General features: G+C 40.3%; 1 protein-coding gene across 4 annotated transcripts in view; it reads right to left on the reverse strand.

Moving 5' to 3' along the window:
- The window catches only part of LOC106589258 (ATP-citrate synthase), a 127,298-nt gene that overhangs the window by 40,355 nt on the left and 59,602 nt on the right, over positions 1–27,341 (reverse strand). For all 4 annotated transcript variants that reach the window (XR_006762624.2, XM_014178975.3, XM_014178973.3 and 1 more), the window contains 8 exons: positions 26,418–26,586; positions 25,850–25,954; positions 25,485–25,681; positions 25,047–25,128; positions 20,909–21,019; positions 11,664–11,791; positions 11,186–11,279; positions 1,958–2,112 (listed from right to left, as the gene is read on the reverse strand). Coding sequence is in view for 3 of the 4 variants with exons in the window: in XM_014178975.3 (XP_014034450.1) it covers positions 1,958–2,112; positions 11,186–11,279; positions 11,664–11,791; positions 20,909–21,019; positions 25,047–25,128; positions 25,485–25,681; positions 25,850–25,954; positions 26,418–26,586 (1,041 nt within the window). In the remaining variant the exon portion in view is untranslated. The remainder of the gene's footprint in view (positions 1–1,957; positions 2,113–11,185; positions 11,280–11,663; positions 11,792–20,908; positions 21,020–25,046; positions 25,129–25,484; positions 25,682–25,849; positions 25,955–26,417; positions 26,587–27,341) is intronic.

Genomic DNA, 27,341 nt, shown 5'->3' on the forward strand with positions numbered 1-27,341 from the left:
ATAATCCATAGTTATATCCAAATAGCGGCGTTTTGTTCGTGCGTTCAAGACACTATCCGAATGGTAAAGGGTGACGAGCACGACGCATTTCGTGACAAAAAAAAATCGAAATATTCCATTACCGTACTTCGAAGCATGTCAACCGCTGTTTAAAATCAATTTTTATGCCATTTTTCTCATAAAAAAGCGATAATATTCCGACCGGGAGTGGTGGTTTTCATTCAAAGAGAGGGAAAATAAAAACATCTCGTGCCCTCGTGCGCGAGCCCCAGTCTGATGGTCCTCTGACAGGCCACTATCCAAACGCGCTAATGTGTTTCAGCCAGGGGCTGCCTCGATATCATTCAGCTTTTTCCCGGGTTCTGAGAGCCTATGGGAGCCGTAGGAAGTGTCACGTTACAGCAAAGATCCTCAGTCTTCAATAAAAAGAGCCAAGATGAACAAGAACTTGTCAGACAGGCCACTTCCTGTTCAGAATCTTCTCAGGTTTTTGCCTGCCATATGAGTTCTGTTATACTCACAGACACCATTCAAACAGTTTTAGAAACTTTAGGGTGTTTTCTATCCAAAGCCAATAATTATATGCATATTCTAGTGACTGGGCAGGAGTAGTAACCAGATTAAATCGGGTACGTTTTTTATCCGGCCGTGTAAATACTGCCCCCTATCCCCAACAGGTTAACCAACCTCCAGACGAGCTTCAATGCCATACAACTCTCCTTCCGTGGCCTCCAACTGCTCTTAAATGCAAGTAAAACTAAATGCATGCCCTTCAACCGATCGCTGCCCATACCTGCCCACCCGTCCAGCATCACTACTCTGGACGGTTCTGACTTAAAATATGTGGACAACTGCAAATGCCTAAGCGTCTGGTTAGACTGTAAACTCTCCTTCCAGACTCACATTAAGCATCTCCAATCCAAAATTACATCTAGAATCGGCGTCCTATTTCGCAACAAAGCATCATTCACTCATGCTGCCAAACATACCCTCGTAAAACTGACCATCCTACCAATCCAGGACTTCGGCGATGTCATTTACAAAATAGCCACCAACACTCTACTCAGCAAATTGGATGCAGTCTATCACAGTGCCATCCGTTTTGTCACCAAAGCCCCATATACTACCCACCACTGCGACCTGTATGCTCTCGTTGGCTGGCCCTCGCTTCATATTTGTCGCCAAACCCACTGGCTCCAGGTCATCTATAAGTCTGCTAGGTAAAGCCCTGCCTTATCTCAGCTCGCTGGTCACTATAGCAGCACCCACCCATAGCACACGCTCCAGCAGGTATATTTCACTGGTCACCCCCAAAGCCAATTCCTCCTTCAGCCGCCGTTCCTTCCAGTTCTCTGCTGCCAATGACTGGAACGAACTGCAAAAATCACTGAAGCTGGAGACTCATATCTCCCTCACTAGCTTAAACACCAGCTGTCAGACCAGCTCACATATCACTGCACCTGTACATTCAACTACCTCATCCCCATACTGTTATTTATTTTCCTCCTTTGCACCCCAGTATCTCTACTTGCACGCACATCTATCACTGCAGTGTTTAATTTCTATATTGTAATCATTTCACCACCATGGCCTATTTACCTCCCTTATCTTACCTCATTTGCACACACTGTATATAGACCTTTTCTATTGTATTATTGACTGTATGTTTGTTTATTCCATGTGTAACTCTGTGTTGTTGTATGTGTCGAACTGCTTTGCTTTATCTTGTCCAGGTCGCAGTTGTAAATGAGAACTTGTTCTCAACTAGCCTATCTGGTTAAATAAAGGTGATATAAATATATTTTTTTAAATTAATTTAGCGGCAGGGAGAAGACGAGCAACAGGACTTCAGACCTGGAAGATACTGCAATGTGTATACTAGCGTCCAGTTCATTAGTCACTGACCAAACAGAATGGACTCTTGTCTCTTTGCTAGGGGGCCAGACTGTACTCTCACCTGCGTTGGAACCAGAGCAGGCCCAGCACACCTCCCAGGCCCATCTCTTCCTTGAACACCTCGGTGATGGGCATGCCTGCGTATATGAGCTCCTGGCCGCGCTCGTCACAGATGCTGGTCATGAAGGAGGCGGGCTTGCGGATCAGACCCAGCTCCTAGGGAGACAGAAGGAAAGACAATAGATATGGTTTTGTTAAAGGGGCAATCTGCAGTCCCAATAATAACAATAATAACCACTGATTTGATAAACAGCTGAGGGATGGGGCTGGAGAAATGTAACCACTCAAACTCATGGAGAGGGCTCTGGATACAAAGATTATTCATCCATGATATCAAAAGTATAGTTTTAACCATGTTTTGAGGCTATACAGAGTTTGTTTAGATTTAAATTGTTTAAAAACAAAAGAGGTAAAACAAGCTTATACTGTATTTTGGGTTCTGATGGGGTAAGAGTTGAACTAAGCACATGAGGCATTTATAACTTATATTCTTCAAGAATCAAATGGGTACCATTCATTTTAAAGTAAATAAAAAAAATTCAAAAATGGATGTAGCAACTGCAGATTGCCTAAACAAGGAAATGGAATGGAAAACCATTATGGTCTCCCAAACGGTTTCTTGTAAATAGAGGTTATCCACAAAAAATTCAGAAGGTCCACAACTTCTACTATTGTCAAAGAGCATGTTTGTTTTTAGTGTTTTATAATAATAATACACAAACGTTTCAGCTAAAAGCATTCTTCAGTGCATAAGTTTAGTGTCTTGGCGAAGAAGATAAAGAATGAAGCAAGCTCTGATGCAAGTACCCTGGGGAAATTCAACACATTGGTTTTACCAGTACCATGATCCAACAGAACCATTACTGCTGCCTATATTTACACCTACACAGCAAAAAAAACAATCACTTTTTCCACATTTTGTTGTGTTACAGCCTGAATTTAAAATGGATACTATTTAGATTTGTCACTGGCCTACACACAATACCCCATAATGTAAAAGTGGAATTATGTTTGATTTTTTTTTACACATTAATTAAAAAAATGAAAAGTTGAAATGTCTTCAGTCAATATGTATTCAACCCCTTTGATAGGGCAAGCCTAAATTGTGACTTTAAAACAGTTAGGATGGATGGATCAAGAACATTGTAGTTAAGCCACAATACTAACCTAATTGACAGAGTAAAAAGAAAGAAACTTGTACAGAATAAAAAAATATTCCAAAACATGCAACAAGGCACTAAAATAATACTGGGGAAAAAAAATGTCCTGAATACAAAGTGCTATGCTTGGGGCAAATCCAATTCAACACATTACTGAGTACCACTCTCCATTATTTTCAATCATAAATGTAACCTTTAGTGCCGATTGCATCATGATATGGGTATGCTTGTAATCATTAAGGACTGGGGAGTTTTTGCATAATAAAAAATAAATGGAATGGAGCTATGCACAGCCAAAATCCTAGAGGAAAACATTGTTCATTCGGCTTTCCACCAGACACTGAAACAAATTCACCTTCCAGCAGGACAGTAACCTAAAACACGAGGCCAAATCTACACTGGAGTTGCTTAACCTGTTAGGGCTAGGGGGCAGCATTTGCATGTCTGGATAAAAAAATGTACCCGATTTAATCTGGTTACTAATCCTACCCAGTAACTAGAATATGCATATACTTATTATATATGGATAGAAAACACTCTAAAGTTTCTAAAACTGTTTGAATGGTGTCTGTGAGTATAACAGAACTCATTTGGCAGGCAAAACCCTGAGACATTTTCTGACAGGAAGTGGATACCTGATGTGTTGTATTACCTTTAAACCTATCCCATTGAAAAACACAGGGGCTGAGGAATATTTTGGCACTTCCTATTGCTTCCACTAGATGTCACCAGCCTTTACAAAGTGTTTTGAGTCTTCTGGAGGGAGATCTGACCGAACAAGAGCCATGGAACGATGATGTCCCATTAGACACCTGGCGCGCGAGTTCATGTTGGGTACCCTCGTTCCAATACGTTATAAAAGAGTATGCATTCGTCCACCTTGAATATTATTCATGTTCTGGTTAAAAAAGGCCCTAATGATTTATGCTATACAACGTTTGACATGTTTGAACGAACGTAAATATATTTTTTCCCCTCGTTCATGACGAGAAGTCCGGCTGGCTTAGATCATGTGCTAACAAGACGGAGATTTTTGGACATAAATGATGAGCTTTTTTGAACAAAACTACATTCGTTATGGACCTGTGATACCTGGAAGTGACATCTGATGAAGAGAATCAAAGGTAATGGATTATTTACATAGTATTTTCGATTTTAGATCTCCCCAACATGACGTCTAGTCTGTATCGCAACGCGTATTTTTCTGGGCGCAGTGCTCAGATTATTGCAAAGTGTGATTTCCCAGTAAGGTTATTTTTAAATCTGGCAAGTTGATTGCGTTCAAGAGATGTAAATCTATAATTCTTTAAATGACAATATAATATTTTACCAATGTTTTCTAATTTTAATTATTTAATTTGTGACGCTGACTTGACTGCCGGTTATTGGAGGGAAACGATTTCCTCAACATCAATGCCATAGTAAAACGCTGTTTTTGGATATAAATATGAACTTGATAGAACTAAAAATGCATGCATTGTCTAACATAATGTCCTAGGAGTGTCATCTGATGGAGATTGTAAAAGGTTAGTGCATCATTTTAGCTGGTTTTATGGTTTTGGTGACCCTGTCTTTGACTTGACAAAACATTACACACAACTCTTGTAAATGTACTGTCCTAACATACTCTAAATTTATGCTTTCGCCGTAAAACCTTTTTGAAATCGTAAAACGTGGTTAGATTAAGGAGATGTTTATCTTTCAAAGGGTGTAAAATAGTTGTATGTTTGAAAAATTTGAATTTTGACATTTATTTGGATTCAAATTTGCCGCTCTTGAAATGCACCTGCTGTTGATGGAGTGCACCACGGGTGGCACGCTAGCGTCCCACCTAGCCCATAGAGGTTAACAGAAAGACAGTTAAATGTTTCTGAGCGGCCAAGTTACAGTTTTGACGTAAATCTGCGGCAAGACTTGAAAATGGTTGTCTAACAATGATCAACAAACCAATTTGACAGAACTTGAAGAATTTGTTAACCTGTTGGGGCTAGGGGGCAGTATTTTCACGGCCAGATAAAAAACGTACCCGATTTAAACTGGTTACTACTCTTGCCCAGAAACGAGAATATGCATATAATTAGTAGATTTGGATAGAAAACACTAAAGTTTCTAAAACTGTTTGAATGGAGTCTGTGTATAACATAACTCATATGGCAGGCCAAAACCTGAGAAGATTCCATGCAGGAAGTGCCCTGTCTGACAAATTGTTGTCCTTCTGTTGCATCTCTATCGAAAATACAGCATCTGTGCTGTTACGTGACATTTTCTAAGGCTTCCATTGGCTCTCTAAACTGTTCAGAAAGCGGAATGACGTGTCTCCTGTCTCTGGGCAAAGTACAGCAGCAGAGTTTGTAAGTTGCCTGCCTGGGGACAGTGAGACAGATGCGCATTCACGAGAAGTCACGAGACTTCTCCATTTTTTTCTTTCAGTCGTTGAATGACTACAACATTGCCCGGTTGGAATATTATCGCTATTTTACGAGAAAAATAAAATAAAAATTGATTTTAAACAGCGTTTGACATGCTTCTAAGTACGGTAATGGAATATTTTTACATTTTTTGTCACGAAATGCGCTCGTGCGTTACCCTTCGGATACTGACCTGAACGCACGAACAAAACGGAAGTATTTGGATATAACTATGGATTATTTGGAACCAAAACAACATTTGTTGTTGAAGTAGAAGTCCTGGGAGTGCATTCTGACGAAGAACAGCAAAGGTAATCCAATTTTTCTAACAGTAATTCTGAGTTTAGTGAGCCCCAAACTTGGTGGGTGTCAAATTAGCTACCCTTTGATGGCTGAGCTATGTACTCAGAATATTGCAAAATGTGCTTTCGCCAAAAAGCTATTTTAAAATCGGACATAGCGATTGCATAAAGGAGTTCTGTATCTATAATTCTTAAAATAATTGTTATGTATTTTGTCAACGCTTATCATGAGTAATTTAGTAAATTCACCGGAAGTTTTCGGTGGGTATGCTAGTTTTGAACATCACATGCTAATGTAAAAAGCTGGTTTTTGATATAAATATGAACTTGATTGAACAAAACATGCATGTATTGTATAACATAATGTCCTAGGAGTGACATCTGATGAAGATCATCAAAGGTTAGTGCTGCATTTAGCTCTGGTTGTGGTTTTTGTGACATATATGCTTGGTTTGAAAATGGCTGTGTGATTATTTTTGGCAGGGTACTCTGACATAATCTAATGTTTTGTTTTCGCTGTAAAGCCTTTTTGAAATCGGACAACGTGGTTAGATTAACCTGTTAGGGCTAGGGGGCAGCATTGACACGGCTGGATAAAAAAACATACCCGATTTAATCTGGTTACCACTCCTACCCAGTAACTAGAATATGCATATACTTATTACATATGGATAGAAAACACCCTAAATTTTCTAAAACTGTTTGAATGGTGTCTGTGAGTATAACAGAACTCAAATGGCAGGTCAAAACCTGAGAGATTCCTTTACAGGAAGTGGCCTGTCTGACCATTTGTTGAACTTCTTTTCCATCTCTATCATTTACTAAGGATCTCTGCTCTAACGTGACACTTCCCACGTCGTCCATAGGCGCTCAGAGCCCGGGAAAAAACAGAATGTCGTCATTCCAGCCCCAGGCTGAAACACATTATCGCCTTTCTCAAGTGGCCGATCAAGAGACACTAGCTTATGCGCGTGACCCCGACCGCCCCCGCCTTTGGGATTTTTTCCTCTGTTTGCCGAAAAGGAGATTCCCTGTCGGAATATTATCGCTTTTCTACGAGAAAAATGTCGTAAAAATTGATTTTAAACAGCGGTTGACATGCTTCGAAGTACGGTAATGGAATACTTAGAATTTTATTGTCACGAATTGCGCCATGTGCGTGACACTTCTTTACTATTTCGGATAGTGTCTGGAACGCACGAACAAAACGCCGCTATTCGGATATAACGATGGATTATTTTGGACCAAACCAACGTTTTGTTATTTAAGTAGCAGTCCTGGGTGTGTATTCTGACGAAGACAACAAAAGGTAATGAAATTTTATAATAGTAAATATGATTACGGTGAGTGCTAAACTTGCCGGGTGTCTAAATAGCGAGCCCGTGATGCCTGGGCTATGTACTTAGAATATTGCAAAATGTGCTTTCACCAAAAAGCTATTTTAAAATCGGACATATCGAGTGCATAGAGGAGGTCTGTATCTATAATTCTTAAAATAATTATGCTTTTTGTGAACGTTTATCGTGAGTAATTTAGTAAAATGTTAGCGAATTCCCCGGAAGTTTGCGGGGGGTATGCTAGTTCTGAACGTCACATGCTAATGTAAAAAGCTGGTTTTTGATATAAATATGAACTTGATTGAACAAAACATGCATGTATTGTATAACATAATGTCCTAGGGTTGTCATCTGATGAAGATCATCAAAGGTGAGTGCTGCATTTAGCTGTCTTCTGGGTTTTGGTGACATTATATGCTGGCTTGAAAAATGGGTGTCTGATTATTTCTGGCTTGGTACTCTGCTGACATAATCTAATGTTTTGCTTTCGTTGTAAAGCCTTTTTGAAATCGGACAGTGTGGTTAGATTAATGAGAGTCTTGTCTTTAAATGGCTGTAAAATAGTCATATGTTTGAGAAATTGAAGTAATAGGATTTTTAAGGTTTTGAAAATCGCGCCACAGGATAGCAGTGGCTGTTACGTAGGTGGGACGAATTCGTCCCGCCTAGCCTAGAGAGGTTAACCTCTTGGCGTTCCCCTAGGATAGGGGGCGCTAAAGCGATTTTTTTAAAAGATTCGTGCCCATTTTAAATGGCCTCCTACTCAAACTCAGAAGCTAGGATATGCATATAATTAATACTTGTGGATAGAAAACACCCTAAAGTTTCTAAAACTGTTTGAATGGTGTCTGAGTATAACAGAACTCATATGGCAGTCAAAACCCCGAGACAGATGGAAACAGGAAGTGGAATTCTGAATTGCGAACTCAACTTCATCACGTTGCCTATTAATCACACTGTGAGCTATGGTACATTGAGCACTTCCTATTGCTTCCACTAGATGTCCCCAGTCTTCACAAATTGGTTTGAGCCTTCTACTGTTAAAATTGAATGAATGAGACGCTGTGGAACGTGGTCACACGGAGAGGGCCATCACCATTATGACGCCGGCGCCCCTGGTTACCCTCCCCTTTCGAAACGTTTTGAAACCCAATGCAATCGTCCCCCTCGAATCTTATTGGCTCTCTTGTTGAAAAACGCCCTGAAGATTTATGTTATACAACGTTTGACATGTTTGAACGAACCTAAATGGGAAACAAATGCTTTTTGTCGAAATGTCCCGTAAAATGCCCGACGGAGGATTTGGATCATCCTTCAGACGCGCTAACAAGAACAAGCTAATGGAACATAATGTATGAACTTTTTCGAACGAAAATACATTTGTTGTGGACCTGGGATTCCTGGAAGTGCTTTCTGATGAAGACAACCAAAGGTAAGGGATTATTGACAATAGTATACAAGACTAGATGTGATATGCGATTGTTCCAAGATGGCGCTGACATGTAACGTTAGCCTATTTTTCAGAGTATCGCATCCCCTTTCATCGCAAAGTATGATTACCCAGTAAAGTTAATTTTAAAATCTGGTATTACAGGTGCTTTCAAGAGATATTCATCTATAAATCTTAGAATGACAATATTACATTTTAAAAATGTTTTCGAATAGTAATTTAGTAAATTGTAGCTCTGTTTCATCGGATGCATTTGAGGGAAAATAGTTAGTCAACGTTACGCACCGATGTAAAATGCTGTTTTTATATATAAATATGAACTTTATCGAACAAAATAATGCATGTATTGTTTAACATGATGTCCTAGGTGTGTCATCTGATGAAGATTGTCAAAGGTTAGTGCTGCATTTAGCTGTTTTTGGGTTATTTGTGATGCATGTGTTTGGTCGGAGAATGGCTATGTGGATACTTTTACGATATACTCCTCTAACATAATCTAATGTTTTGCTTTTGCTGTAAAGCCTTTTTGAAATCGGACAACGTGGTTCGATTCAGGAGAGGTGCATCTATAAAACGATATAATTTGATTTAAAAAAAATAAATAATAATAATTATTAAATTTTGTTATGCTAATGGCGATATGATTTTTCGCTGGATGTCCGTCCCGTATATGTAAAATAGTCATATGTTTGAGAAATTGAAGTTATAGCATTTTTGAGGTATTTGTATTTCGCGCCACGCGATTCCAATGGCTGTTGACTAGGGTGGGACGCAAACGTCCCACTGGCCCAGAGAGGTTAAAGAATAATGAGCAAATATTCTACAATCCAGGTGTGAAAAGCTCTTAAGAGACTTACCCAGAAATACTCAGCTCAATTGCTGCCAAAGGTGATTTTTAACATGTATTGACTCAGGGGTGTGAATAGTTATGTAAATTAGATACTGTATTTCATGTTAAATACATATGCAAAAAAAAAACTCATTAACCTGTTGGGGGTAGGGGGACACGGCCGGATAAAAAAACGTACCCGATTTAATCTGTTTACTACTCCTGCCCAGTAACTAGAATATGCATATAATTATTGGCTTTGGATAGAAAACACCCTAAAGTTTCTAAAACTGTTTGAATGGTGTCTGTGAGTATAACAGAACTCATATGGCAGGCAAAAACCTGAGAAGATTCTGTACAGGAAGTGGCCTGTCTGACAAGTTGTTGTTCATCTTGGCTCTTTTTATTGAAGACTGAGGATCTTTGCTGTAACGTGACACTTCCTACGGCTCCCATAGGCTCTCAGAGCCCGGGAAAAAGCTGAATGATATCGAGGCAGCCTCTGGCTGAAACACATTATCGCGTTTGGCAACTGGCCGATCAGAGGAGAATGGGCTTAGGCGCGTGCCCGAGTCGACCCCGTGCTTTATTTTCTTTCGTCTGTTTACCTAAATGCAGATTCCCAGTCGGAATATTATCGCTTTTTTACGAGAAAAATGGCATAAAAATTGATTTTAAACAGCGGTTGACATGCTTCGAAGTACGGTAATGGAATATTTCGATTTTTTTTGTCACAAAATGCGCCATGCTTGTCACCCTTCTTTACCCTTTCGGATAGTGTCTTGAACGCACGAACAAAACGCCGCTGTTTGGATATAACTATGGATTATTTGGGACCAAACCAACATTTGTTATTGAAGTAGAAGTCCTGGGAGTGCATTCTGACGAAGAACACCAAAGGTAATAACATTTTTCTTATAGTAAATCTGACTTTGGTGAGTGCTGAACTTGCTGGGTGTCTAAATAGCTAGCCCTGTGATGCCGGGCTATCTACTGAGAATATTGCAAAATGTGCTTTCACCAAAAAGCTATTTTAAAATTGGACATATCGAGTGCATAGAGGAGTTCTGTATCTATAATTCTTAAAATAATTGTTATGCTTTTTGTGAACGTTTATCGTGAGTAATTTAGTAAATTTGTAGTAAATTCACCGGAAGTTTGCGGGGGGTATGCTAGTTCTGAACGTCACATGCTAATGTAAAAAGCTGTTTTTTGATATAAATATAAACTTGATTGAACAAAACATGCATGTATTGTATAAACATAATGTCCTAGGTGTGTCATCTGATGAAGATCATCAAAGGTTAGTGCTGCATGTCTTCTGGGTTTTTGTGACATTATATGCTAGCTTGAAAAATGGGTGTCTGATTATTTCTGGCTTGGTACTCTGCTGACATAATCTAATGTTTTGCTTTCGTTGTAAGCCTTTTTGAAATCGGACAGTGTGGTTAGATTAACGAGAGTCTTGTCTTTAAAATGGTGTAAAATAGTCATATGTTTGAGAAATTGAAGTAATAGCATTTCTAAGGTATTTGAATAACGCGCCACAGGATTCCACTGGCTGTTACGTAGGTGGGACGATTTCGTCCCGCCGGCCCTAGAGAAGTTAAGGGTTATTACGGGTCAATTTCATCTATTTTGAATTCATGGTGTAACAACAAAATTAGGAATAAGTCAAAGGGTATTAATACTTTCTGAAGGTATATTCAGTTATTTTGAAGGTAGAATACTAGGTCTTCTTACCCTTGCCCAGGAGTAGTCCATTGGCACGGTTGGGGGTGGAACCTCCTGAGCGGGAACAATGGTTCCATTGGCCACCAGTTCGTCATACACTGTCCTGTTATAACCCAGAAGCACAGATTAAAGTTAACATGGACAGATCTTTTAGTATAATTTTGTAATTTCATGACGCATAGGCCGAAATGAAACCAAGACACTCAACCAGCAATTTTCAAACCTCTCTAACACAAGCACTGGTTCACAGAGATGGCTCGATATTAGGCTATTGATGAATTTGATGGCTAGAATAATGAGTTGACGTGCTCAATTAAATTGACCTTTTAAGCTACTGAAAACATTACTCAACAGAAATAAACCAAAACTCATTCATTATATTTAATCTTGAGCGTGTCTGAAGCACTTTAAAGTCTCAAATTGATGACCCCGTCTTCAGAGCAGTACTGTCTTCATGGTGACAGTATCTGTGTTGATTGACAGTTACCTGATGACGTCGCCCAGTTCGTCAAAGCTCTTGGGAACAAAGGCTCCAGCATCCCTCAGAGCTTGGTTCTTAGCCACTGCCGTTTCAAAGGCCTGATTAGCACAGGCTCCAGCATGGCCAAACTGCACCTGTAGAAGGCATCGATGTACTCATCAATTACAAACAATCCAGACAGAACACAGGTTTAGTTTGGTCTAGATTCTGAAATATTCAATGGCCCGTTAATATAAAAATAAAAAAATATTCCACCTTTATTTAACCAGGTAGGCCAGTTGAGAACAAGTTCTCATTTACATCGGCGACCTGGCCAAGATAAAGCAAAGCAGTGCAACACAAACAACGGAGTTACACATGGGATAAACAAACGTACGGTCAATAACAATAGAATATCCGTATACAGTGTGTAAAAATTAACTAAGGAGGTAAGGCAATAAATAGGCCATAGTGGCGAAGTAATTACAATTTAGCAATTAACACTGGAGTGATAGATGTGCAGATGAGTATGGCAAAGTATAAATACTGGTGTGCAAAAGAGCAGAAAAAATATATATATGGGGATGAGGTAGGTAGTTGGTTGGATGGGCTATTTACAGATGGGCTGTGTACAATAATCCATGACAATGAGATAAAGATTTTTGTACCGCTACCACACACACATCAGCAGAAGAGACAGCCTAGAGTGTAGCCTGTTTGCCAGAGCTGAACATCGATCATTTGAGTGAACTTGGTGACTTGCCTGCCATGTGATTATAATTGGACATTTTATCAGTTAAACCTGAAAGGCACCAAGGTTAAACATACACTGAATTTGAATTGTTGTTACAGGGAACGTATACATTTCCCAAATTGACCTTCTCCTGTAACATACAGTATATATATGGAACACATGTAAGCCCTTTACTATTGCCCTGAATTCATAAACTGGGTGGTTTGAGCCCTGAATGCCGATTGGCTGAAAGCCGAAGTGTATCAGACCGTATACTACGGGTATGACTAAACATGTATTTTTACTGCTCTAATTACGTTGGCAACTAGTTTATAAATATAACATTTCACTGGAATATACCAAGCTAGTGTTGGGCAACATTGTGCATTTCCCGTTTCGTCACCTACTATTGCCTGAACATAAAAGGGAGTGCAGCACAAAGAGAGCAATTATTTCAGTGTAAAGCACTGGAGGAGATAGAAAGAGAAATTGGCTTAGCGGTTGGATCCAGGCTTGAACGTGTATTCGTCAGTCCGATACAATCCTTGGTTGTTTGACAAAAGCTTGCAACAAAGTTGCTAGGAATCCATGTGATCAGAGGATAGAACGATTCCAACTCATCAGGAGTAGCACGATAACAAAGGCGATCAAACGTATAACTTTTATAAACTAAACACGCTGAAACTAAGCAAGACTTCTGCAGAGTTGCACGTGCACTCAAAACTGCCGTGTCAACCGAGAGTTCCTACACAGAGCCGGAAGAGCCATCTTTATTTCCTTCTTCCTCACTGCTGCTGCACTCTTAAAGTGGCAGCGCACGGTGAAGGCTCTGCGCAGGATTTCGCCACAACATTTCCAACCTCTCTCGGATCCAGTGTGTAACACCTACATGTTTCAAACAGACCAACATAATCCATGTGGCAAAGAACTAAATTACTATTGCCCCATAGCACTCACATCAGTAGCCATGAAATGCTTTGAAAGGCTGGTCATGGCTCACAACACCACCATCATCATCCCAGATACCCTGGACTCACTGAAATTTGCATACCGCCACAACAGATGATGCAATCTCTATTGCACTCCACACTGCCCTTTCCCACATGGACAAAAGGAACAACTTCATGAGACTGCTGTTCATTGACTACAGCTAAGCGTTCAAAAGCTTAGTGCCCTCTAAGCTCATCACTAAGCTAAGGACCCTGGGCCTGAACACCTCCCACTGCAACTGGATCCTGGACTTCCTGATGGGACAGGATAGGCAACAACACATCCGCCACTCTGACCCTCAACACCTGGGCCCCTCAGGGGTGAGCTTAGTCCCCTCCTGTACTCCCTGTTTACCCAAAGCTGCGTGGCCACACACAACTAACACCATCATTAAGTTTGCCGATGACACGACGGTGGTAGGCCTGATCACCGATGACAATGAGAGCTGGCAGTGTGGTGCCAGGACAACAACCTCTACTTCAACATCAGCAAGACAAAAGGAGCGGATCGTGGACTACAGGAAATGGAGGCCAGTGCACGACCCCCATTCACATTGGTGGGGTTGTAGTGGAGTGGGTTGAGAACTTCAAGTTCCTTGGTGTCCAAGGAACTTGAAGTTCTATCATGGTCCAAACACACCAACACCGTGTCTGGACTATCATTAAATGTGAAGACTTATTTTATCAAATCAATTCTCTATATGTGATTATTATTAAGTGATTAAACCAATCATGTAAACTTGAATAACCTGTCTGGGCAACGTGGGACGTGGGACGTTTGCGTCCCACAGCAAAACATTAGATTATGTTAGGATTATGTTAGGAGAGTACCCTGCCAAAAATAATCACACTGCCATTTTCAAAGCAACTGGCATGCATCACAAATACCCAAAACACAGCTAAATGCAGCACTAACCTTTGACAATCTTCATCAGATGACACGCCTAGGACATCATGTTACACAATACATGGATTTTTTGTTCGATAAAGTCCATATTTATATATAAAAATCGAATTTTACATCGGCGCGTGACGTTCAGAAAATATTTTCCCTCAAATGCTTCCGGTGAATCAGTGCTACAATTTACAAAATTACTATTCGAAAACATTGTTAAAATGTAATATTGTCAATCAAAGAATTATAGATTAACATCTCGTGAATGCAACCGCATTGCCAGATTTAAAAATAACATAACTGGGAAATCACACTTTGCAATAAACGAGGTGCTATGCTCAGAAAAATAGGCTAGGCGATACAGGTTAGCGCCAACTTGGAACCATCTAATATCAAATATACTATTGTAAATATTCCCTTACCTTTGATTATCTTCATCAGAAGGCACTTCCAGGAATCCCAGGTCCACAACAAATGTAGTTTTGTTCGAAAAAGTTAATAATTTATGTCCCAATAGCTCCTTGTTAGCACGTTCCGAAGGCTACTCATAATGTACGAGGCGCGCGGGACTTGTCGTCACGAATGTGCAAAAAATATATATTTACGTTCGTTCAAACATGTCAAACGTTGTATAAAATAAATCTTTAGGGCCTTTTTCAATCAGAGCTTCAATAATATTCAAGGCGGATGATTGCATTGTTTTACTAAACGTTTCGGAACGAGAGGGTACCCACGGGCGCCCGGGTCATAGTAGTAATGGCCCTCCCCCTATGACCAACTTTCCAGGCCTCTCGTTCGGTCAGTTTTTACCGGAGAAGACTCAAACCACTTTGTAAAGACTGTTGACATCTAGTGGAAGCCTTAGGAAGTGCTAAATGAATCCTAACTCACTGTGTGTTTCATAGGCAAAGTGTTGAAGGTGATTCCACAAATCAGATTTCCACTTCCTGCATGGAATCTTCTTAGGTTTTGGCCTGCCATATGAGTTCTGTTATACACACAGACACCATTCAAACAGTTTTAGAAACTTTAGGGTGTTTTCTATCCAAATCCAAAGCAATTATATGCATATTCTAGTTACTGGGCAGGAGTAGTAACCAGATTAAATCGGGTACTTTTTTATCTGGCCGTGCAAATACTGCCCCCTAGCCCCAACAGGTTAACTACGAAGTCGGGGCACCACGGGAAAATGTTTAGAGTCTATTACCTGAATCGACTCATCAGATACTGTCATATCTTATCGATTAGTCTTCTATTAATGTATCATTATTACCTCATCAGTTACTGAACGTCGCAAACCCTTGGATATCTGCACGGACCCTAGCCTAAATGATGAATCAGCGATACACAAATTGGCTTAATTATTTACTTACTTACTAAATAATCACAGAAATACAAGAACAAACAGTAGATATTGGTTACTAACACATTGTCCTTAGAGGGGCTAAAATCGGTATGATGGCTTAGTAGACAAAGGAAAGGGGGTGTAGAGCGCTCAAGAGCGGGAAACTCAGCAATTTCTATGAGTGTAGTTATCAGCTAACACTTTACATGAATGACCGCTTATTCGAAAATAAATTGCAATTTACATATTTACGAGTGTATGTCTTGTCTCTCTGTGGTCACAGGTCCATCTGCTGGAGAGTCAATCGACAGAAAGTCTGGTTGTGTTCATAATGGATACGTCAGGCGTACGTACCCATGGTTGTCGCATAGACAGATGTTTCAGGCAGTTGTCAGTATTCTTGTCCTAGACTTAGTGGTTCCTCCTTTAAAAGTTGCGAGCTTACGCTGCGGGATTTAGAGGTCATTTGTGGTTTAGTATGGTACCCTGCGTCACCACTTCATAGCTCCAGACCAGCACAAGGGGGAGTTAGAGCACTGATTGTGCTTTTGGGTCCTACTGTGTCTCTAGCTGACAGTGAATGGGCGACATAAACCTAAATAGAAACTGATAATTGTGCACGACTGTTGTTACACTGAGGTTTTTATTAGGATTATTTTGCTCTTACTGTAGTACTGTAGGCCACTCCCGACCAGTCATGTTGTACAGCGCCTGAGTGGCGCAATGGTCTAAGACACTGCATCGCTGTGCAATCTGTGTTGCTACAGATGCTGGTTCAATACCCGTGCCGGCCTCGACTGGGAGACCCATGAGATGACTGTAGGTTTTTGGTTTTTCTCTCTCTAAAAACAGAAATAAATCATTCTAAATAACAAAGTGGCTTTATTTACAAATTAGTAACAATGTCTCACCGCATGCTCAAGAATTGCCTTTTTACACTTTAAGGGGCATTGCACTAATAATAGCGCTGATGAGGGAAACGTTCCCGCTGTTCTGTTCTTAGTGTCAGTCCGCACGTTCAAACTAAAACAATGTAACTAATAAATGGCATCTTTATGCTTTCATTAACCTGTTGGGGCTAGGGGGCAGTATTTGCACGGCCGGATAAAAAACGTACCCGATTTAAACTGGTTACTACTCTTGCCGAGAAACGAGAATATGCATATAATTAGTAGATTTCGATAGAAAACACTAAAGTTTCTAAAACTGTTTGAATGGAGTCTGTGTATAACATAACTCATATGGCAGGCCAAAACCTGAGAAGATTCCATACAGGAAGTGCCCTGTCTGACAATTTGTTCTCCTTCTGTGGCATCTCTATCAAAAATACAGCATCTCTGCTGTAACGTGACATTTTCTAAGGCTTCCATTGGCTCTCAGAAGGCGCCAGAAAGTGGAATGACGTCTCTGCAGTCTCTGGGCGAAAAACAGCAGGAGTTTTTGTGAGTGGTCAGGCAGGGAACAATGGACACTGGAGTGCGCGTCCACAAGATGACTCCATGTTTTTCTTTCAGTCTTTGAATCAATACAACGTCGCCCGGTTGGAATATTATCGCTATTTTACGAGAAAAATCGCATAAAAATTGATTTTAAACAGCGTTTGACATGCTTCGAAGTACGGTAACGGAATATTTTGAATTTTTTTGTCACGAAATGCGCTCCCACGTCACCCTTCGGATTCTGACCTGAACGCACAAACAAAACGGAGGTATTTGGATATAACTATGGATTATTTCGACCCCAAAAAACATTTGTTGTTGAAGTAGAAGTCCTGGGAGTGCATTCTGACAAAGAACAGCAAAGGTAATCACATTTTTCTAAAACTAATTTAGTGTTTAGTGAGTTTAGTGAGCCCCGAACTTGGCGGGTGTCAAATTAGCTAGCCGTGATGGCTGAGCTATGTACTCAGAATATTGCAAAATGTGCTTTCGCCGAAAAGCTATTTTAAAATCTGACATAGCGATTGCATAAAGGAGTTCTGTATCTATAATTCTTAAAATAATTGTTATGTATTTTGTCAACGCTTATCATGAATAATTTAGTAAATTCACCAGAAGTTTTGGGTGGGAATGCTAGTGCTGAACATCACATGCTAATGTAAAAAGCTGTTTTTTGATATAAACATGAACTTGATTGAACAAAACATGCATGTATTGTATAACATAATGTCCTAGGAGTGTCATCTGATGAAGATCAAAGGTTAGTGCTGCATTTAGCTGTGTTTTGTGTTTTTGTGACATATATGCTTGCTTTGAAAATGGCTGTGTGATTATTTTTGGCTGTGTACTCTCCTAACATAATCTAATGTTTTGCTTTCGCTGTAAAGCCTTTTTGAAATCGGACAACGTGGTTGGATTAACGAGAGTCTTATCTTTCAAATGGTGTAAAATAGTCGTATGTTTGAAATATTGACATTATTGCATTTGAGGTTTTTGTATTTCGCGCCATGCTCTTCCACTGGCTGTTGAATAGAGTGGGACGCTTAACGTCCCACCTAGCCCATAGAAGTTAAATAAAGGTGAAATAAAATAAACATGATTAATTAGTTTATTCGCGTAATAATAATTACAGAGAGTTATTTGATAAAAAAATAAGTCTTCAGTTTAAATGATGCCAAAGACACGACACCCCCCGTGTGGCTCAGTTGGTAGAGCATGGTGTTTGCAACGCCAGGGTTGTGGGTTCGATTCCCACGGGGGACCAGTACCGAGAAAAAAATGTATGAAATGTATGCATTCACTACTGTAAGTCGCTCTGGATAAGAGCGTCTGCTAAAATGACAAAAAGAAAAAAAAAGAAAAAACAATGGACATATACCAGGAGCTGTGCCAGGCCCGCCACGTCTGTTGACTCATCCAGCTGTAACGCATACAGTTGAAGTCGGAAGTTTACATGCACTTAGGATGGAGTCATTAAAACTTGTTTTTCAACCACTCCACAAATTTCTTGTTAACAAACTATAGTTTTGGCAAGTCGGTTAGGACATCTACTTTGTGCATGACACAAGGAATTTTTCAAACGCCTGAAGGTACCACGTTCATCTGTACAAACAATAGTACGCAAGTATAAACACCATGGGACCCACGCAGCCGCCATACCGCTCAGAAAGGAGACGCATTCTGTCTCCTAGCGATTAACGTAATTTCGTGCCAAAAGTGCAAATCAATCCCAGAACAACAGCAAAGGACCTTGTGAAGATGCTGGAGGAAGCAGGTACAAAAGTATCTATATCCACAGTAAAACGAGTCCTATATCGACATAACCTGAAAAGCCGCTCAGCAAGGAAGAAGCCACTGCTCCAAAACCGCCATAAAAAAGCCAGACTACGGTTTGCAACTGCACATGGGGACAAAGATTGTACTTTTTGGAGAAATATCCTGTATTCTGATGAAACAAAAATAGAAGTGTTTGGCCATAATGACCATCGTTATGTTTGGAGGAAAAAGGGGGAGGCTTGCAAGCCATAGAACACCATCCCAACAACCGTGAAGCACGGGGGTGGCAGCATCATGTTGTGGGGGTGCTTTGCTGCAGGAGGGACTGGTGCACCTCACAAAATAGATGGCATCATGAGGCAGGAAAATTGTGGATATATTGAAGCAACACCTCAAGACATCAGTCAGGAAGTTAAAGCTTGGTCGCAAATGGGTCTTCCAAGTGTACAATGATCCCAAGCATACTTCCAAAGTTGTGGCAAAATGGCTTAAGGACAACAAAGTCAAGGTATTAGAGTGGCCATCACAAAGCCCTGACCTCAATCCCATAGAAAATTTGTGAGCAGAACTGAAAAAGCGTGTGTGAGCAAGAAGGCCTACAAACCTGACTCAGTTACACCAGCTCTGTCAGGAGGAATGGGACAAGATTCACCCAACTTATTGTGGGAAGCTTGTGGAAGGCTACCCGAAACATTTGACCCAAGTTAAACAATTTAAAGGCAATGCTACCAAATACTAATTGAGTGTACGTAAACTTCTGACCCACTGGGAACGTGATGAAAGAAATAGAAGCTGAAATAAATCACTCTACTATTATTCTGACATTTCACATTCTTAAAATAAAGTGGTGATCATAACTGACCTAAAACAGGGAATTTTTACATGGATTATCTTTTGCTTTTATACATGTCTTACTACTCAAAAGTCGTCTTCATTCTCGCTCAATAAACTTGCGTGGATTATTTTTCAAATTGTCATGTTTCGTTTCTAAATGTCTGCGCAAGAGTATCATATAGCCATTTACTGACATTCAGAAGTTCAGCACTGAGGGATTTCAACCACATTTTTGTCTTTGTGGGAAACCAACAGCGCAGAATCATCTGCATAGAGGAAAAGGTCACATGTACAGGCAGATTTCAATTAATTTATATTCAACAAAGTGTACCCAGCACACTCCCTTGGGTTACCTCCTCAAGTTAAAGGTTTTGGGTTCAGACCGGGTCCCATCCACCATTAGTTTTCATCCTTGCAGATTAGAGCTAACCCATTTCATAGCTAAGTTGTTAAAGCCCATGGCTTATTTTTAAAAACAGAATCTCATGATGTACTGTATGAAATGCCTTTTGGAGATCTAACATATACTAGGCAAGTGTCGGTGGAATGGAATTTCCAAAAGCCAGATTGGAGCTGATATAGTAGGTTATGTAAGGAAATATAAATCTGCTCGAACATAATCTTTTCCATGACCTTCGATAAAATACACAGGATTGAGACAGGCCGATAGTTTCCATGATCCAGCATATTCCATTTTTACCCTTGCACGTTTTAGTTCACTGGGACAAATCCCTAGTTATATGTACATATCTACCTCAATTACCTGGTAACTCTGCACATCGACTCAGTACTGGTACCCCCCCAAGTTATCATTACTCATTGGGTGTTTCTTAAAATGCGTATTACCGTGCTCCAAGCACGCAAATTCTAGCACAGGAGGGTCGGAGTATAAATCAGCCGCTCCAATAATTAAACACATTTAACAGAAACCCCATCACTGTCTGCACACCCCAGCTCGCCATTACGGCTAAATAACATTTTAAAACTGATGAAGATGCGCAGAAAGAATGGACAGAGAGAAGCAGCAGAGTAGGCTAGGCTCATTGCTGGTAAGGGGATGCGGTTGGCTGCTCACAGCTGTCACACGTGATATTGGATGAAACACTCATTGCTCAATGGGTGTGTACACTCACTTTCATCATACCCCACACCTCTCCCAGAAACATATTTTTATTGCCGATCTACATGATTCACCTTAAAGTGGCGAGTTTGAATCCCTGATAAGTTCTCCCTAGACACGTTACCAAACTGTCCCACTGACCTCCGAGGAGAACATGGTGGCACAGGTTCCTATACACCAGCACACCACCGGCTTGGTTATCCTGCCCTCCTTGATGCCTTGACAGATCTTATACTCTTCTGTGCCTCCGATCTACACAAGGAAAGGGAGAGAGAAAAGAGAGGGGGGGTGTTAATTCAGGATATTTTGTAAATAGATATAAATCTGGAGGATAATTCACAAAATCTAATAGAAATATAAACATTGTAAATTATGTTTCATGAAATTGGATGATATTTGGATGAAATCATATCAAAGTATGATGATCAAAATATGAAAAATGACTTGCGTCTACATTGATAAAGTTTGATCATAAATGTATTGGTCAGTACCCTCCCCCATGTCAAACACTTGTATTCAGGAGGTGAGATTATTAAGGGAATAGGGTGACACCACTAACTCATTTTAATACACCAATGGTAACATGACATTTTATAAGTTCCGCTGTGTAACCAACATCGGAGAAAGCGTGTTTGCAGAGGGCCGTGGTTTATATACCAGTGCCTTCAGAAAGTATTCACACCTTTACTTTTCCCATGATTTACAGCCTGAATTCAAGATCGATGAAATATAGATTTTTTTGGCCTACAACCAATATGCCATAATGTCAAAGTGAAATTATGTTTCAGAATTTTTTTTAATTGATAAAAGAAAAGTTGAAATGTCTTGAGTCAATAAGTATTCAACCCCCTTGCTATGGCAAGCCTAAATAAGTCCAGGAGTAAAAATGTGCTTAACAAGTAACATAAGTTGCATGGCCTCACTGTGTGCAATAATAGTGTTTAATGTTATGTTTGGGACATATCCAATACAGCACATCTCCATATTTTCAAGCATAGTGGTGGCTGCATCATGTTATGGGTATGCTTGTAAACCATTAAAGGACTGTTGAGGTTTTCCTGGATAAAACATTTACTGAATGAGCTAAGCACAGGCAAAATCCTAGAGGAAAACATGGTTCAGTCTGCTTACCACCAGACACAGCAGGACAATAAGCTAAAATACAAGGCCAAATCTACTCTGGAGTTGCTTACCAAGAAGACAGTGAATGTTCCTGAGTGCCCGAGCAACAGTTGACTTAAATCTACGGCAAGAACCGAAAATGGTTGTCTAGCAATGATCAACAACAAATTTGACACAGCTTGAAGATTTTCTGAAAATAACGTTACAAAATCCAGGCGTGGAAAGCTCTTAAGAGACTTAGCCAGAGAGACTCACATCTATAATCGCTGCCAAAGGTGCTTCTACAAATATTGACCCAGGGGTTTGAATATGTATGTAAATTAGTTATTTCGGCATTTCATTTGTCAAAATGTACACTGTCATTATGGGACATTGTGTGTAGATGGGTGAGAAAAAAAATAGCTATTTTGAATTCCAGCTGTAACAACAAAATGTGGAATAATTCAAGGGGTATGAATACTTAAGGCACTACTGGTAGAAAGCTACTCAACAGGTGCCAAAATTTGACAGTAGGTCATCAGCAAATATAAAAGTTTACATTATTTATCTATGGCAAAGGTACTTATGTTTCCCCTTTCATCTGTGTCTGGTGTTAGCTAGAGACATGATGCATCAGGAGTAATACTGTAGTTCATGAGTGATAGAGACTTGTTTTTACATCAGAAGTTAATGGTTATCTGTAGGATCCAGATGGTTGCTCTAGGTGATCACATGATTGCTATAGGTGATACGGGTGGAAAGCCTTGGATTAGGCATCAAGGGGGTTGAGGTCAGGTAATCTTAAGGGAGAAGGAACAGTTATTAACCCATCACTTCGTCTTCCTGTCGAACCAGAAAAGATGTAAGGGTTGGAGAGGAGGAGTGCATCGAAATTGGAGTATACATACTTGTGTTGGTGGAAACACGTTTTGTCTGATGCAGCGGTATTGACCCTCTGGGAGAATAAACTTGGTTAAGCTTTCATAGTGTCTGTTGAGTTTTTTTAAATCAGAATTTAGAACCTAACACTGACTAGCTAGGTCTTTGGCCAGCATGGAACAAAAATGGGGGAAGGGCCATTCAAAACTGACAGTTGTCATGTCAACACATCCATAAGTGCTGCTGTGAACCGCATCAATAGACATGCCAAATGTAAGATTTATTTAACCTGTTGGGTCTAGGGGGCAGCATTTGCACGTCTGGATAAAAAAAATGTACCCGATTTAATCTGGTTACTAATCCTACCCAGTAACTAGAATATGCATATACTTATTATATATGGATAGAAAACACTCTAAAGTTTCCAAAACTGTTTGAATGGTGTCTGTGAGTATAACAGAACTCATTTGGCAGGCAAAACCCTGAGACATTTTCTGACAGGAAGTGGATACCTGATGTGTTGTATTGACTTTAAACCTATCCCATTGAAAAACACAGGGGTTTAGGAATATTTTGGCACTTCCTATTGCTTCCACTAGATGTCACCAGCCTTTACAAAGTGTTTTGAGTCTTCTGGAGGGAGATCTGACCGAACAAGAGCCATGGAACGGTGATGTCCCATTAGACACCTGGCGCGCTACTTCATGTTGGGTACCCTCGTTCCAATACGTTATAAAAGAGTATGCATTCGTCCACCTTGAATATTATTCATGTTCTGGTTAAAAAAGGCCCTAATGATTTATGCTATACAACGTTTGACATGTTTGAACGAACGGAAATATATTTTTTCCCCTCGTTCATGACGAGAAGTCCGGCTGGCTTACATCATGTGCTAACGAGACGGAGATTTTTGGACATAAATGATGAGCTTTTTTGAACAAAACTACATTCGTTATGGACCTGTGATACCTGGAAGTGACATCTGATGAAGAGAATCAAAGGTAATGGATTATTTACATAGTATTTTCGATTTTAGATCTCCCCAACATGACGTCTAGTCTGTATCGCAACGCGTATTTTTCTGGGCGCAGTGCTCAGATTATTGCAAAGTGTGATTTCCCAGTAAGGTTATTTTTAAATCTGGCAAGTTGATTGCGTTCAAGAGATGTAAATCTATAATTCTTTAAATGACAATATAATATTTTACCAATGTTTTCTAATTTTAATTATTTAATTTCTGACGCTGACTTGACTGCCGGTTATTGGAGGGAAACGATTTCCTCAACATCAATGCCATAGTAAAACGCTGTTTTTGTATATAAATATGAACTTGATAGAACTAAAAATGCATGCATTGTCTAACATAATGTCCTAGGAGTGTCATCTGATGGAGATTGTAAAAGGTTAGTGCATCATTTTAGCTGGTTTTATGGTTTTGGTGACCCTGTCTTTGACTTGACAAAACATTACACACAACTCTTGTAAATGTACTGTCCTAACATACTCTAAATTTATGCTTTCGCCGTAAAACCTTTTTGAAATCGTAAAACGTGGTTAGATTAAGGAGATGTTTATCTTTCAAATGGTGTAACATAGTTGTATTTTTGAAAAATTTGAATTTTGACATTTATTTGGATTCAAATTTGCCGCTCTTGAAATGCACCTGCTGTTGATGGAGTGCACCACGGGTGGCACGCTAGCGTCCCACCTAGCCCCAAGAGGTTAAAAAAAGCCATCAATAGCTAGGTTTCCATCCAAATTGCAGCATATTGAATGTGAACATCCTAAAATCAATGTGCCCATTTTCCCACCTCTACTGATAGTTCCCACAAAACAAATGTGCATTATATAGCGAGTGCGCCCACTCTGGTATTGGCACGTGCGCTCTAGCCAACAGCTTGCGAGTAAAGTACATGTCGCAAAGAACATTTTGGATGGAAACCTGGCTACTGATGCAATTTCAATGTTGTTTGAGATGCTTTGTGTACCACCAAATTTGCTTGAGACGATTTTACTGTCAGCATTTTACTCACTGCATCGACATAGGCCTTGCAAAGAGCTGTCAGTCAAGGCAACCCACTCAGCCTGTCTTTTCAAACTTCCTGGTAGTTAGAAAAGGTACTTTCTCTTATGGCTAAAATTTTGAGCATTTCTATCCCCCCAAAATATTATGGGTGATATTTTAGTCACTCAAAAAGCTATTTTACATGAGAATGACTGTTCTGGACCTGTACGACATTATACAGCTAGTAGAAGCAACGCTGGTAAAACAAGTTGGTAGTGGCAATAAAAGGCTCACCTCTCCAAGCATCACGATCATCTTCACCCCTGGAGTGTCCTGGTAGCGGAGCACATGGTCCATGAACGTTGAGCCTGGATAGCTACAGGTCAATGCAAATGGTGCTTTAGTAGAGGAACTTGTTTTAAAGAAAAAGTAGAAGTTATTAGATTATCATCGAGTACATAACCACCTAACTACTAAAGTACAAACTTGGGCTTCTATTGACAAAGTATCTCAGAGTAGGAGTGCTGATCTAGGATCAGGTCCTACCTAAATCATTATCATTTTAAAGGCAAAACTTATCCTAGATCAGTACTCCTGCTCTGTGATGCTTTGAGAATACATGCCTTGGATGATAGCTCCAGTGAAATAAAGTGGATCCCTTCATCCCTATTGGACTGGATTCTCTAGGTGGCCATTTGCCCTCTGACCTCTCCTCTTCCTAATCTTCCTCACCGGTCACCTCCGATGGCCACGCCCTCGTAGACGCCATCTGTAGCGTGGGAGACGATGTTGTTGAGCTCGTTGGACATGCCTCCTGAGCGGGACACGTAGGCCACGCTGCCTGGCCGGTACAGATTGGAGGCCAAGATGTTGTCCAGCATTCCACCCGTGTTTCCGATCTTGAAGCAGCCGGGTTTGATACCTCCCACCTGGTTAAAACACAGAGGAGTGATGGAGGTTAGGCACGGGTTGTTATGCTCTCTTCAGGGACTTGCGATATGTCAGAGAGACAATGACAAACACACACGTTAATGCTCAAACAGTAAAATGCAGTCATACTCTGTTTCAATATTGCATGTTATTAGTGAAGTGCTTACCGTGGCAGGGCCGATGATTGTGATGCCGTTCTCATCTGCCCTCTTGATCAGCTTCCTTGTCTGGGCTTCAGGGATGCCCTCAGCTATGATGGCGATGGTGTGGATCTGGAGTAACAAAAGTAAATTCATTATTAAGAGCGTTCGAACATGTAAGGTCAACATGTCCTTGAATGATAAGGGACATAACTGCTTGGTCTAAGACATTGGCCATAAACAGCTTTCTATTTTGCTAATAGTATTTACGCACCTTTTATGTCAAATTAGTGTTGTTAACATTAACCTTACTCACCACCAGCAAATCGACGTTAACAGTCAGTACCAATTAACTAGAAAACCTCAGCTATTATGGTTGAAGGTTGACAGTTACTTCCTGTGTCAGAGTAGGTGATATAACTCTGCAAGGCTACGTTAGCTTCTACAAGAGCCTTCGATACACATGTAAGTCCTTGGATGTGGATTTTGACTATATTTCTCATTTTAGGCTACCCCCCAGCCCATCTCCACCAAAGTAAGCCATAACTTGAGAAAAAGCTTAATAAATACAAATATTAAACAAAATAAGCTGTACCTGTGAGTACTGCATGGTTTCCATTGTGCTGTCAAAGGCAGAGCGGAGCGAGGCAAAGCTTATAAGCACGTCCACTTCGGGGTGCTTTTTCATGGCGTCGGCCATGTTCTTATAAACAGGAATCAGGATCTCCTTGTGGCCCCAGTAGAACTTCTGCTTGTGGTCCCCGCTGAGAAAAGTCACACATAGCTACATTAATAAACATACCAATTATTACCAGTCTGATTACAAACATTATTATTCAAATCACTTCAACTGGATTAACAATCAGTATTCTAAGGATACATTCTTTCAGTTCATTAGAGTCCATTTTGGATTTGGGAAACAAAGATGGATAACCAAGTACATTAGTAATTAGTCTGGTTGATGCGCGAGATGTGACTAGAATACACATGTGGGAACTCCTTCAAGACTGTTGGAAAAGCATTCCAGCTGAAGCTGTTTGAGAGAATGCCAAGCTGTCAAAGGCAAAGGGTGGCTACTTTGATGAATCTCAAATATACTGCTCAAAAAAATAAAGGGAACACTTAAACAACACATCCTAGATCTGAATGAAATAAATAATCTTATTAAATACTTCTTTCTTTACATAGTTGAATGTGCTGACAACAAAATCACACAAAAATAATCAATGGAAATCCAATTTATCAACCCACGGAGGTCTGGAGTTGGAGTCACACTCAAAATTAAAGTGGAAAACCACACTACAGGCTGATCCAACTTTGATGTAATGTCCTTAAAACAAGTCAAAATGAGGCTCAGTAGTGTGTGTGGCCTCCACGTGCCTGTATGACCTCCCTACAACGCCTGGGCATGCTCCTGATGAGGTGGCGGATGGTCTCCTGTGGGGCATGCTCCTGATGAGGTGGCGGATGGTCTCCTGAGGGATCTCCTCCCAGACCTGGACTAAAGCATCCGCCAACT

Source organism: Salmo salar, chromosome 28 (genome assembly GCF_965601325.2).
Source record: "Salmo salar chromosome 28, fSalSal1, whole genome shotgun sequence".
Lineage (NCBI taxonomy): Eukaryota > Metazoa > Chordata > Actinopteri > Salmoniformes > Salmonidae > Salmo > Salmo salar.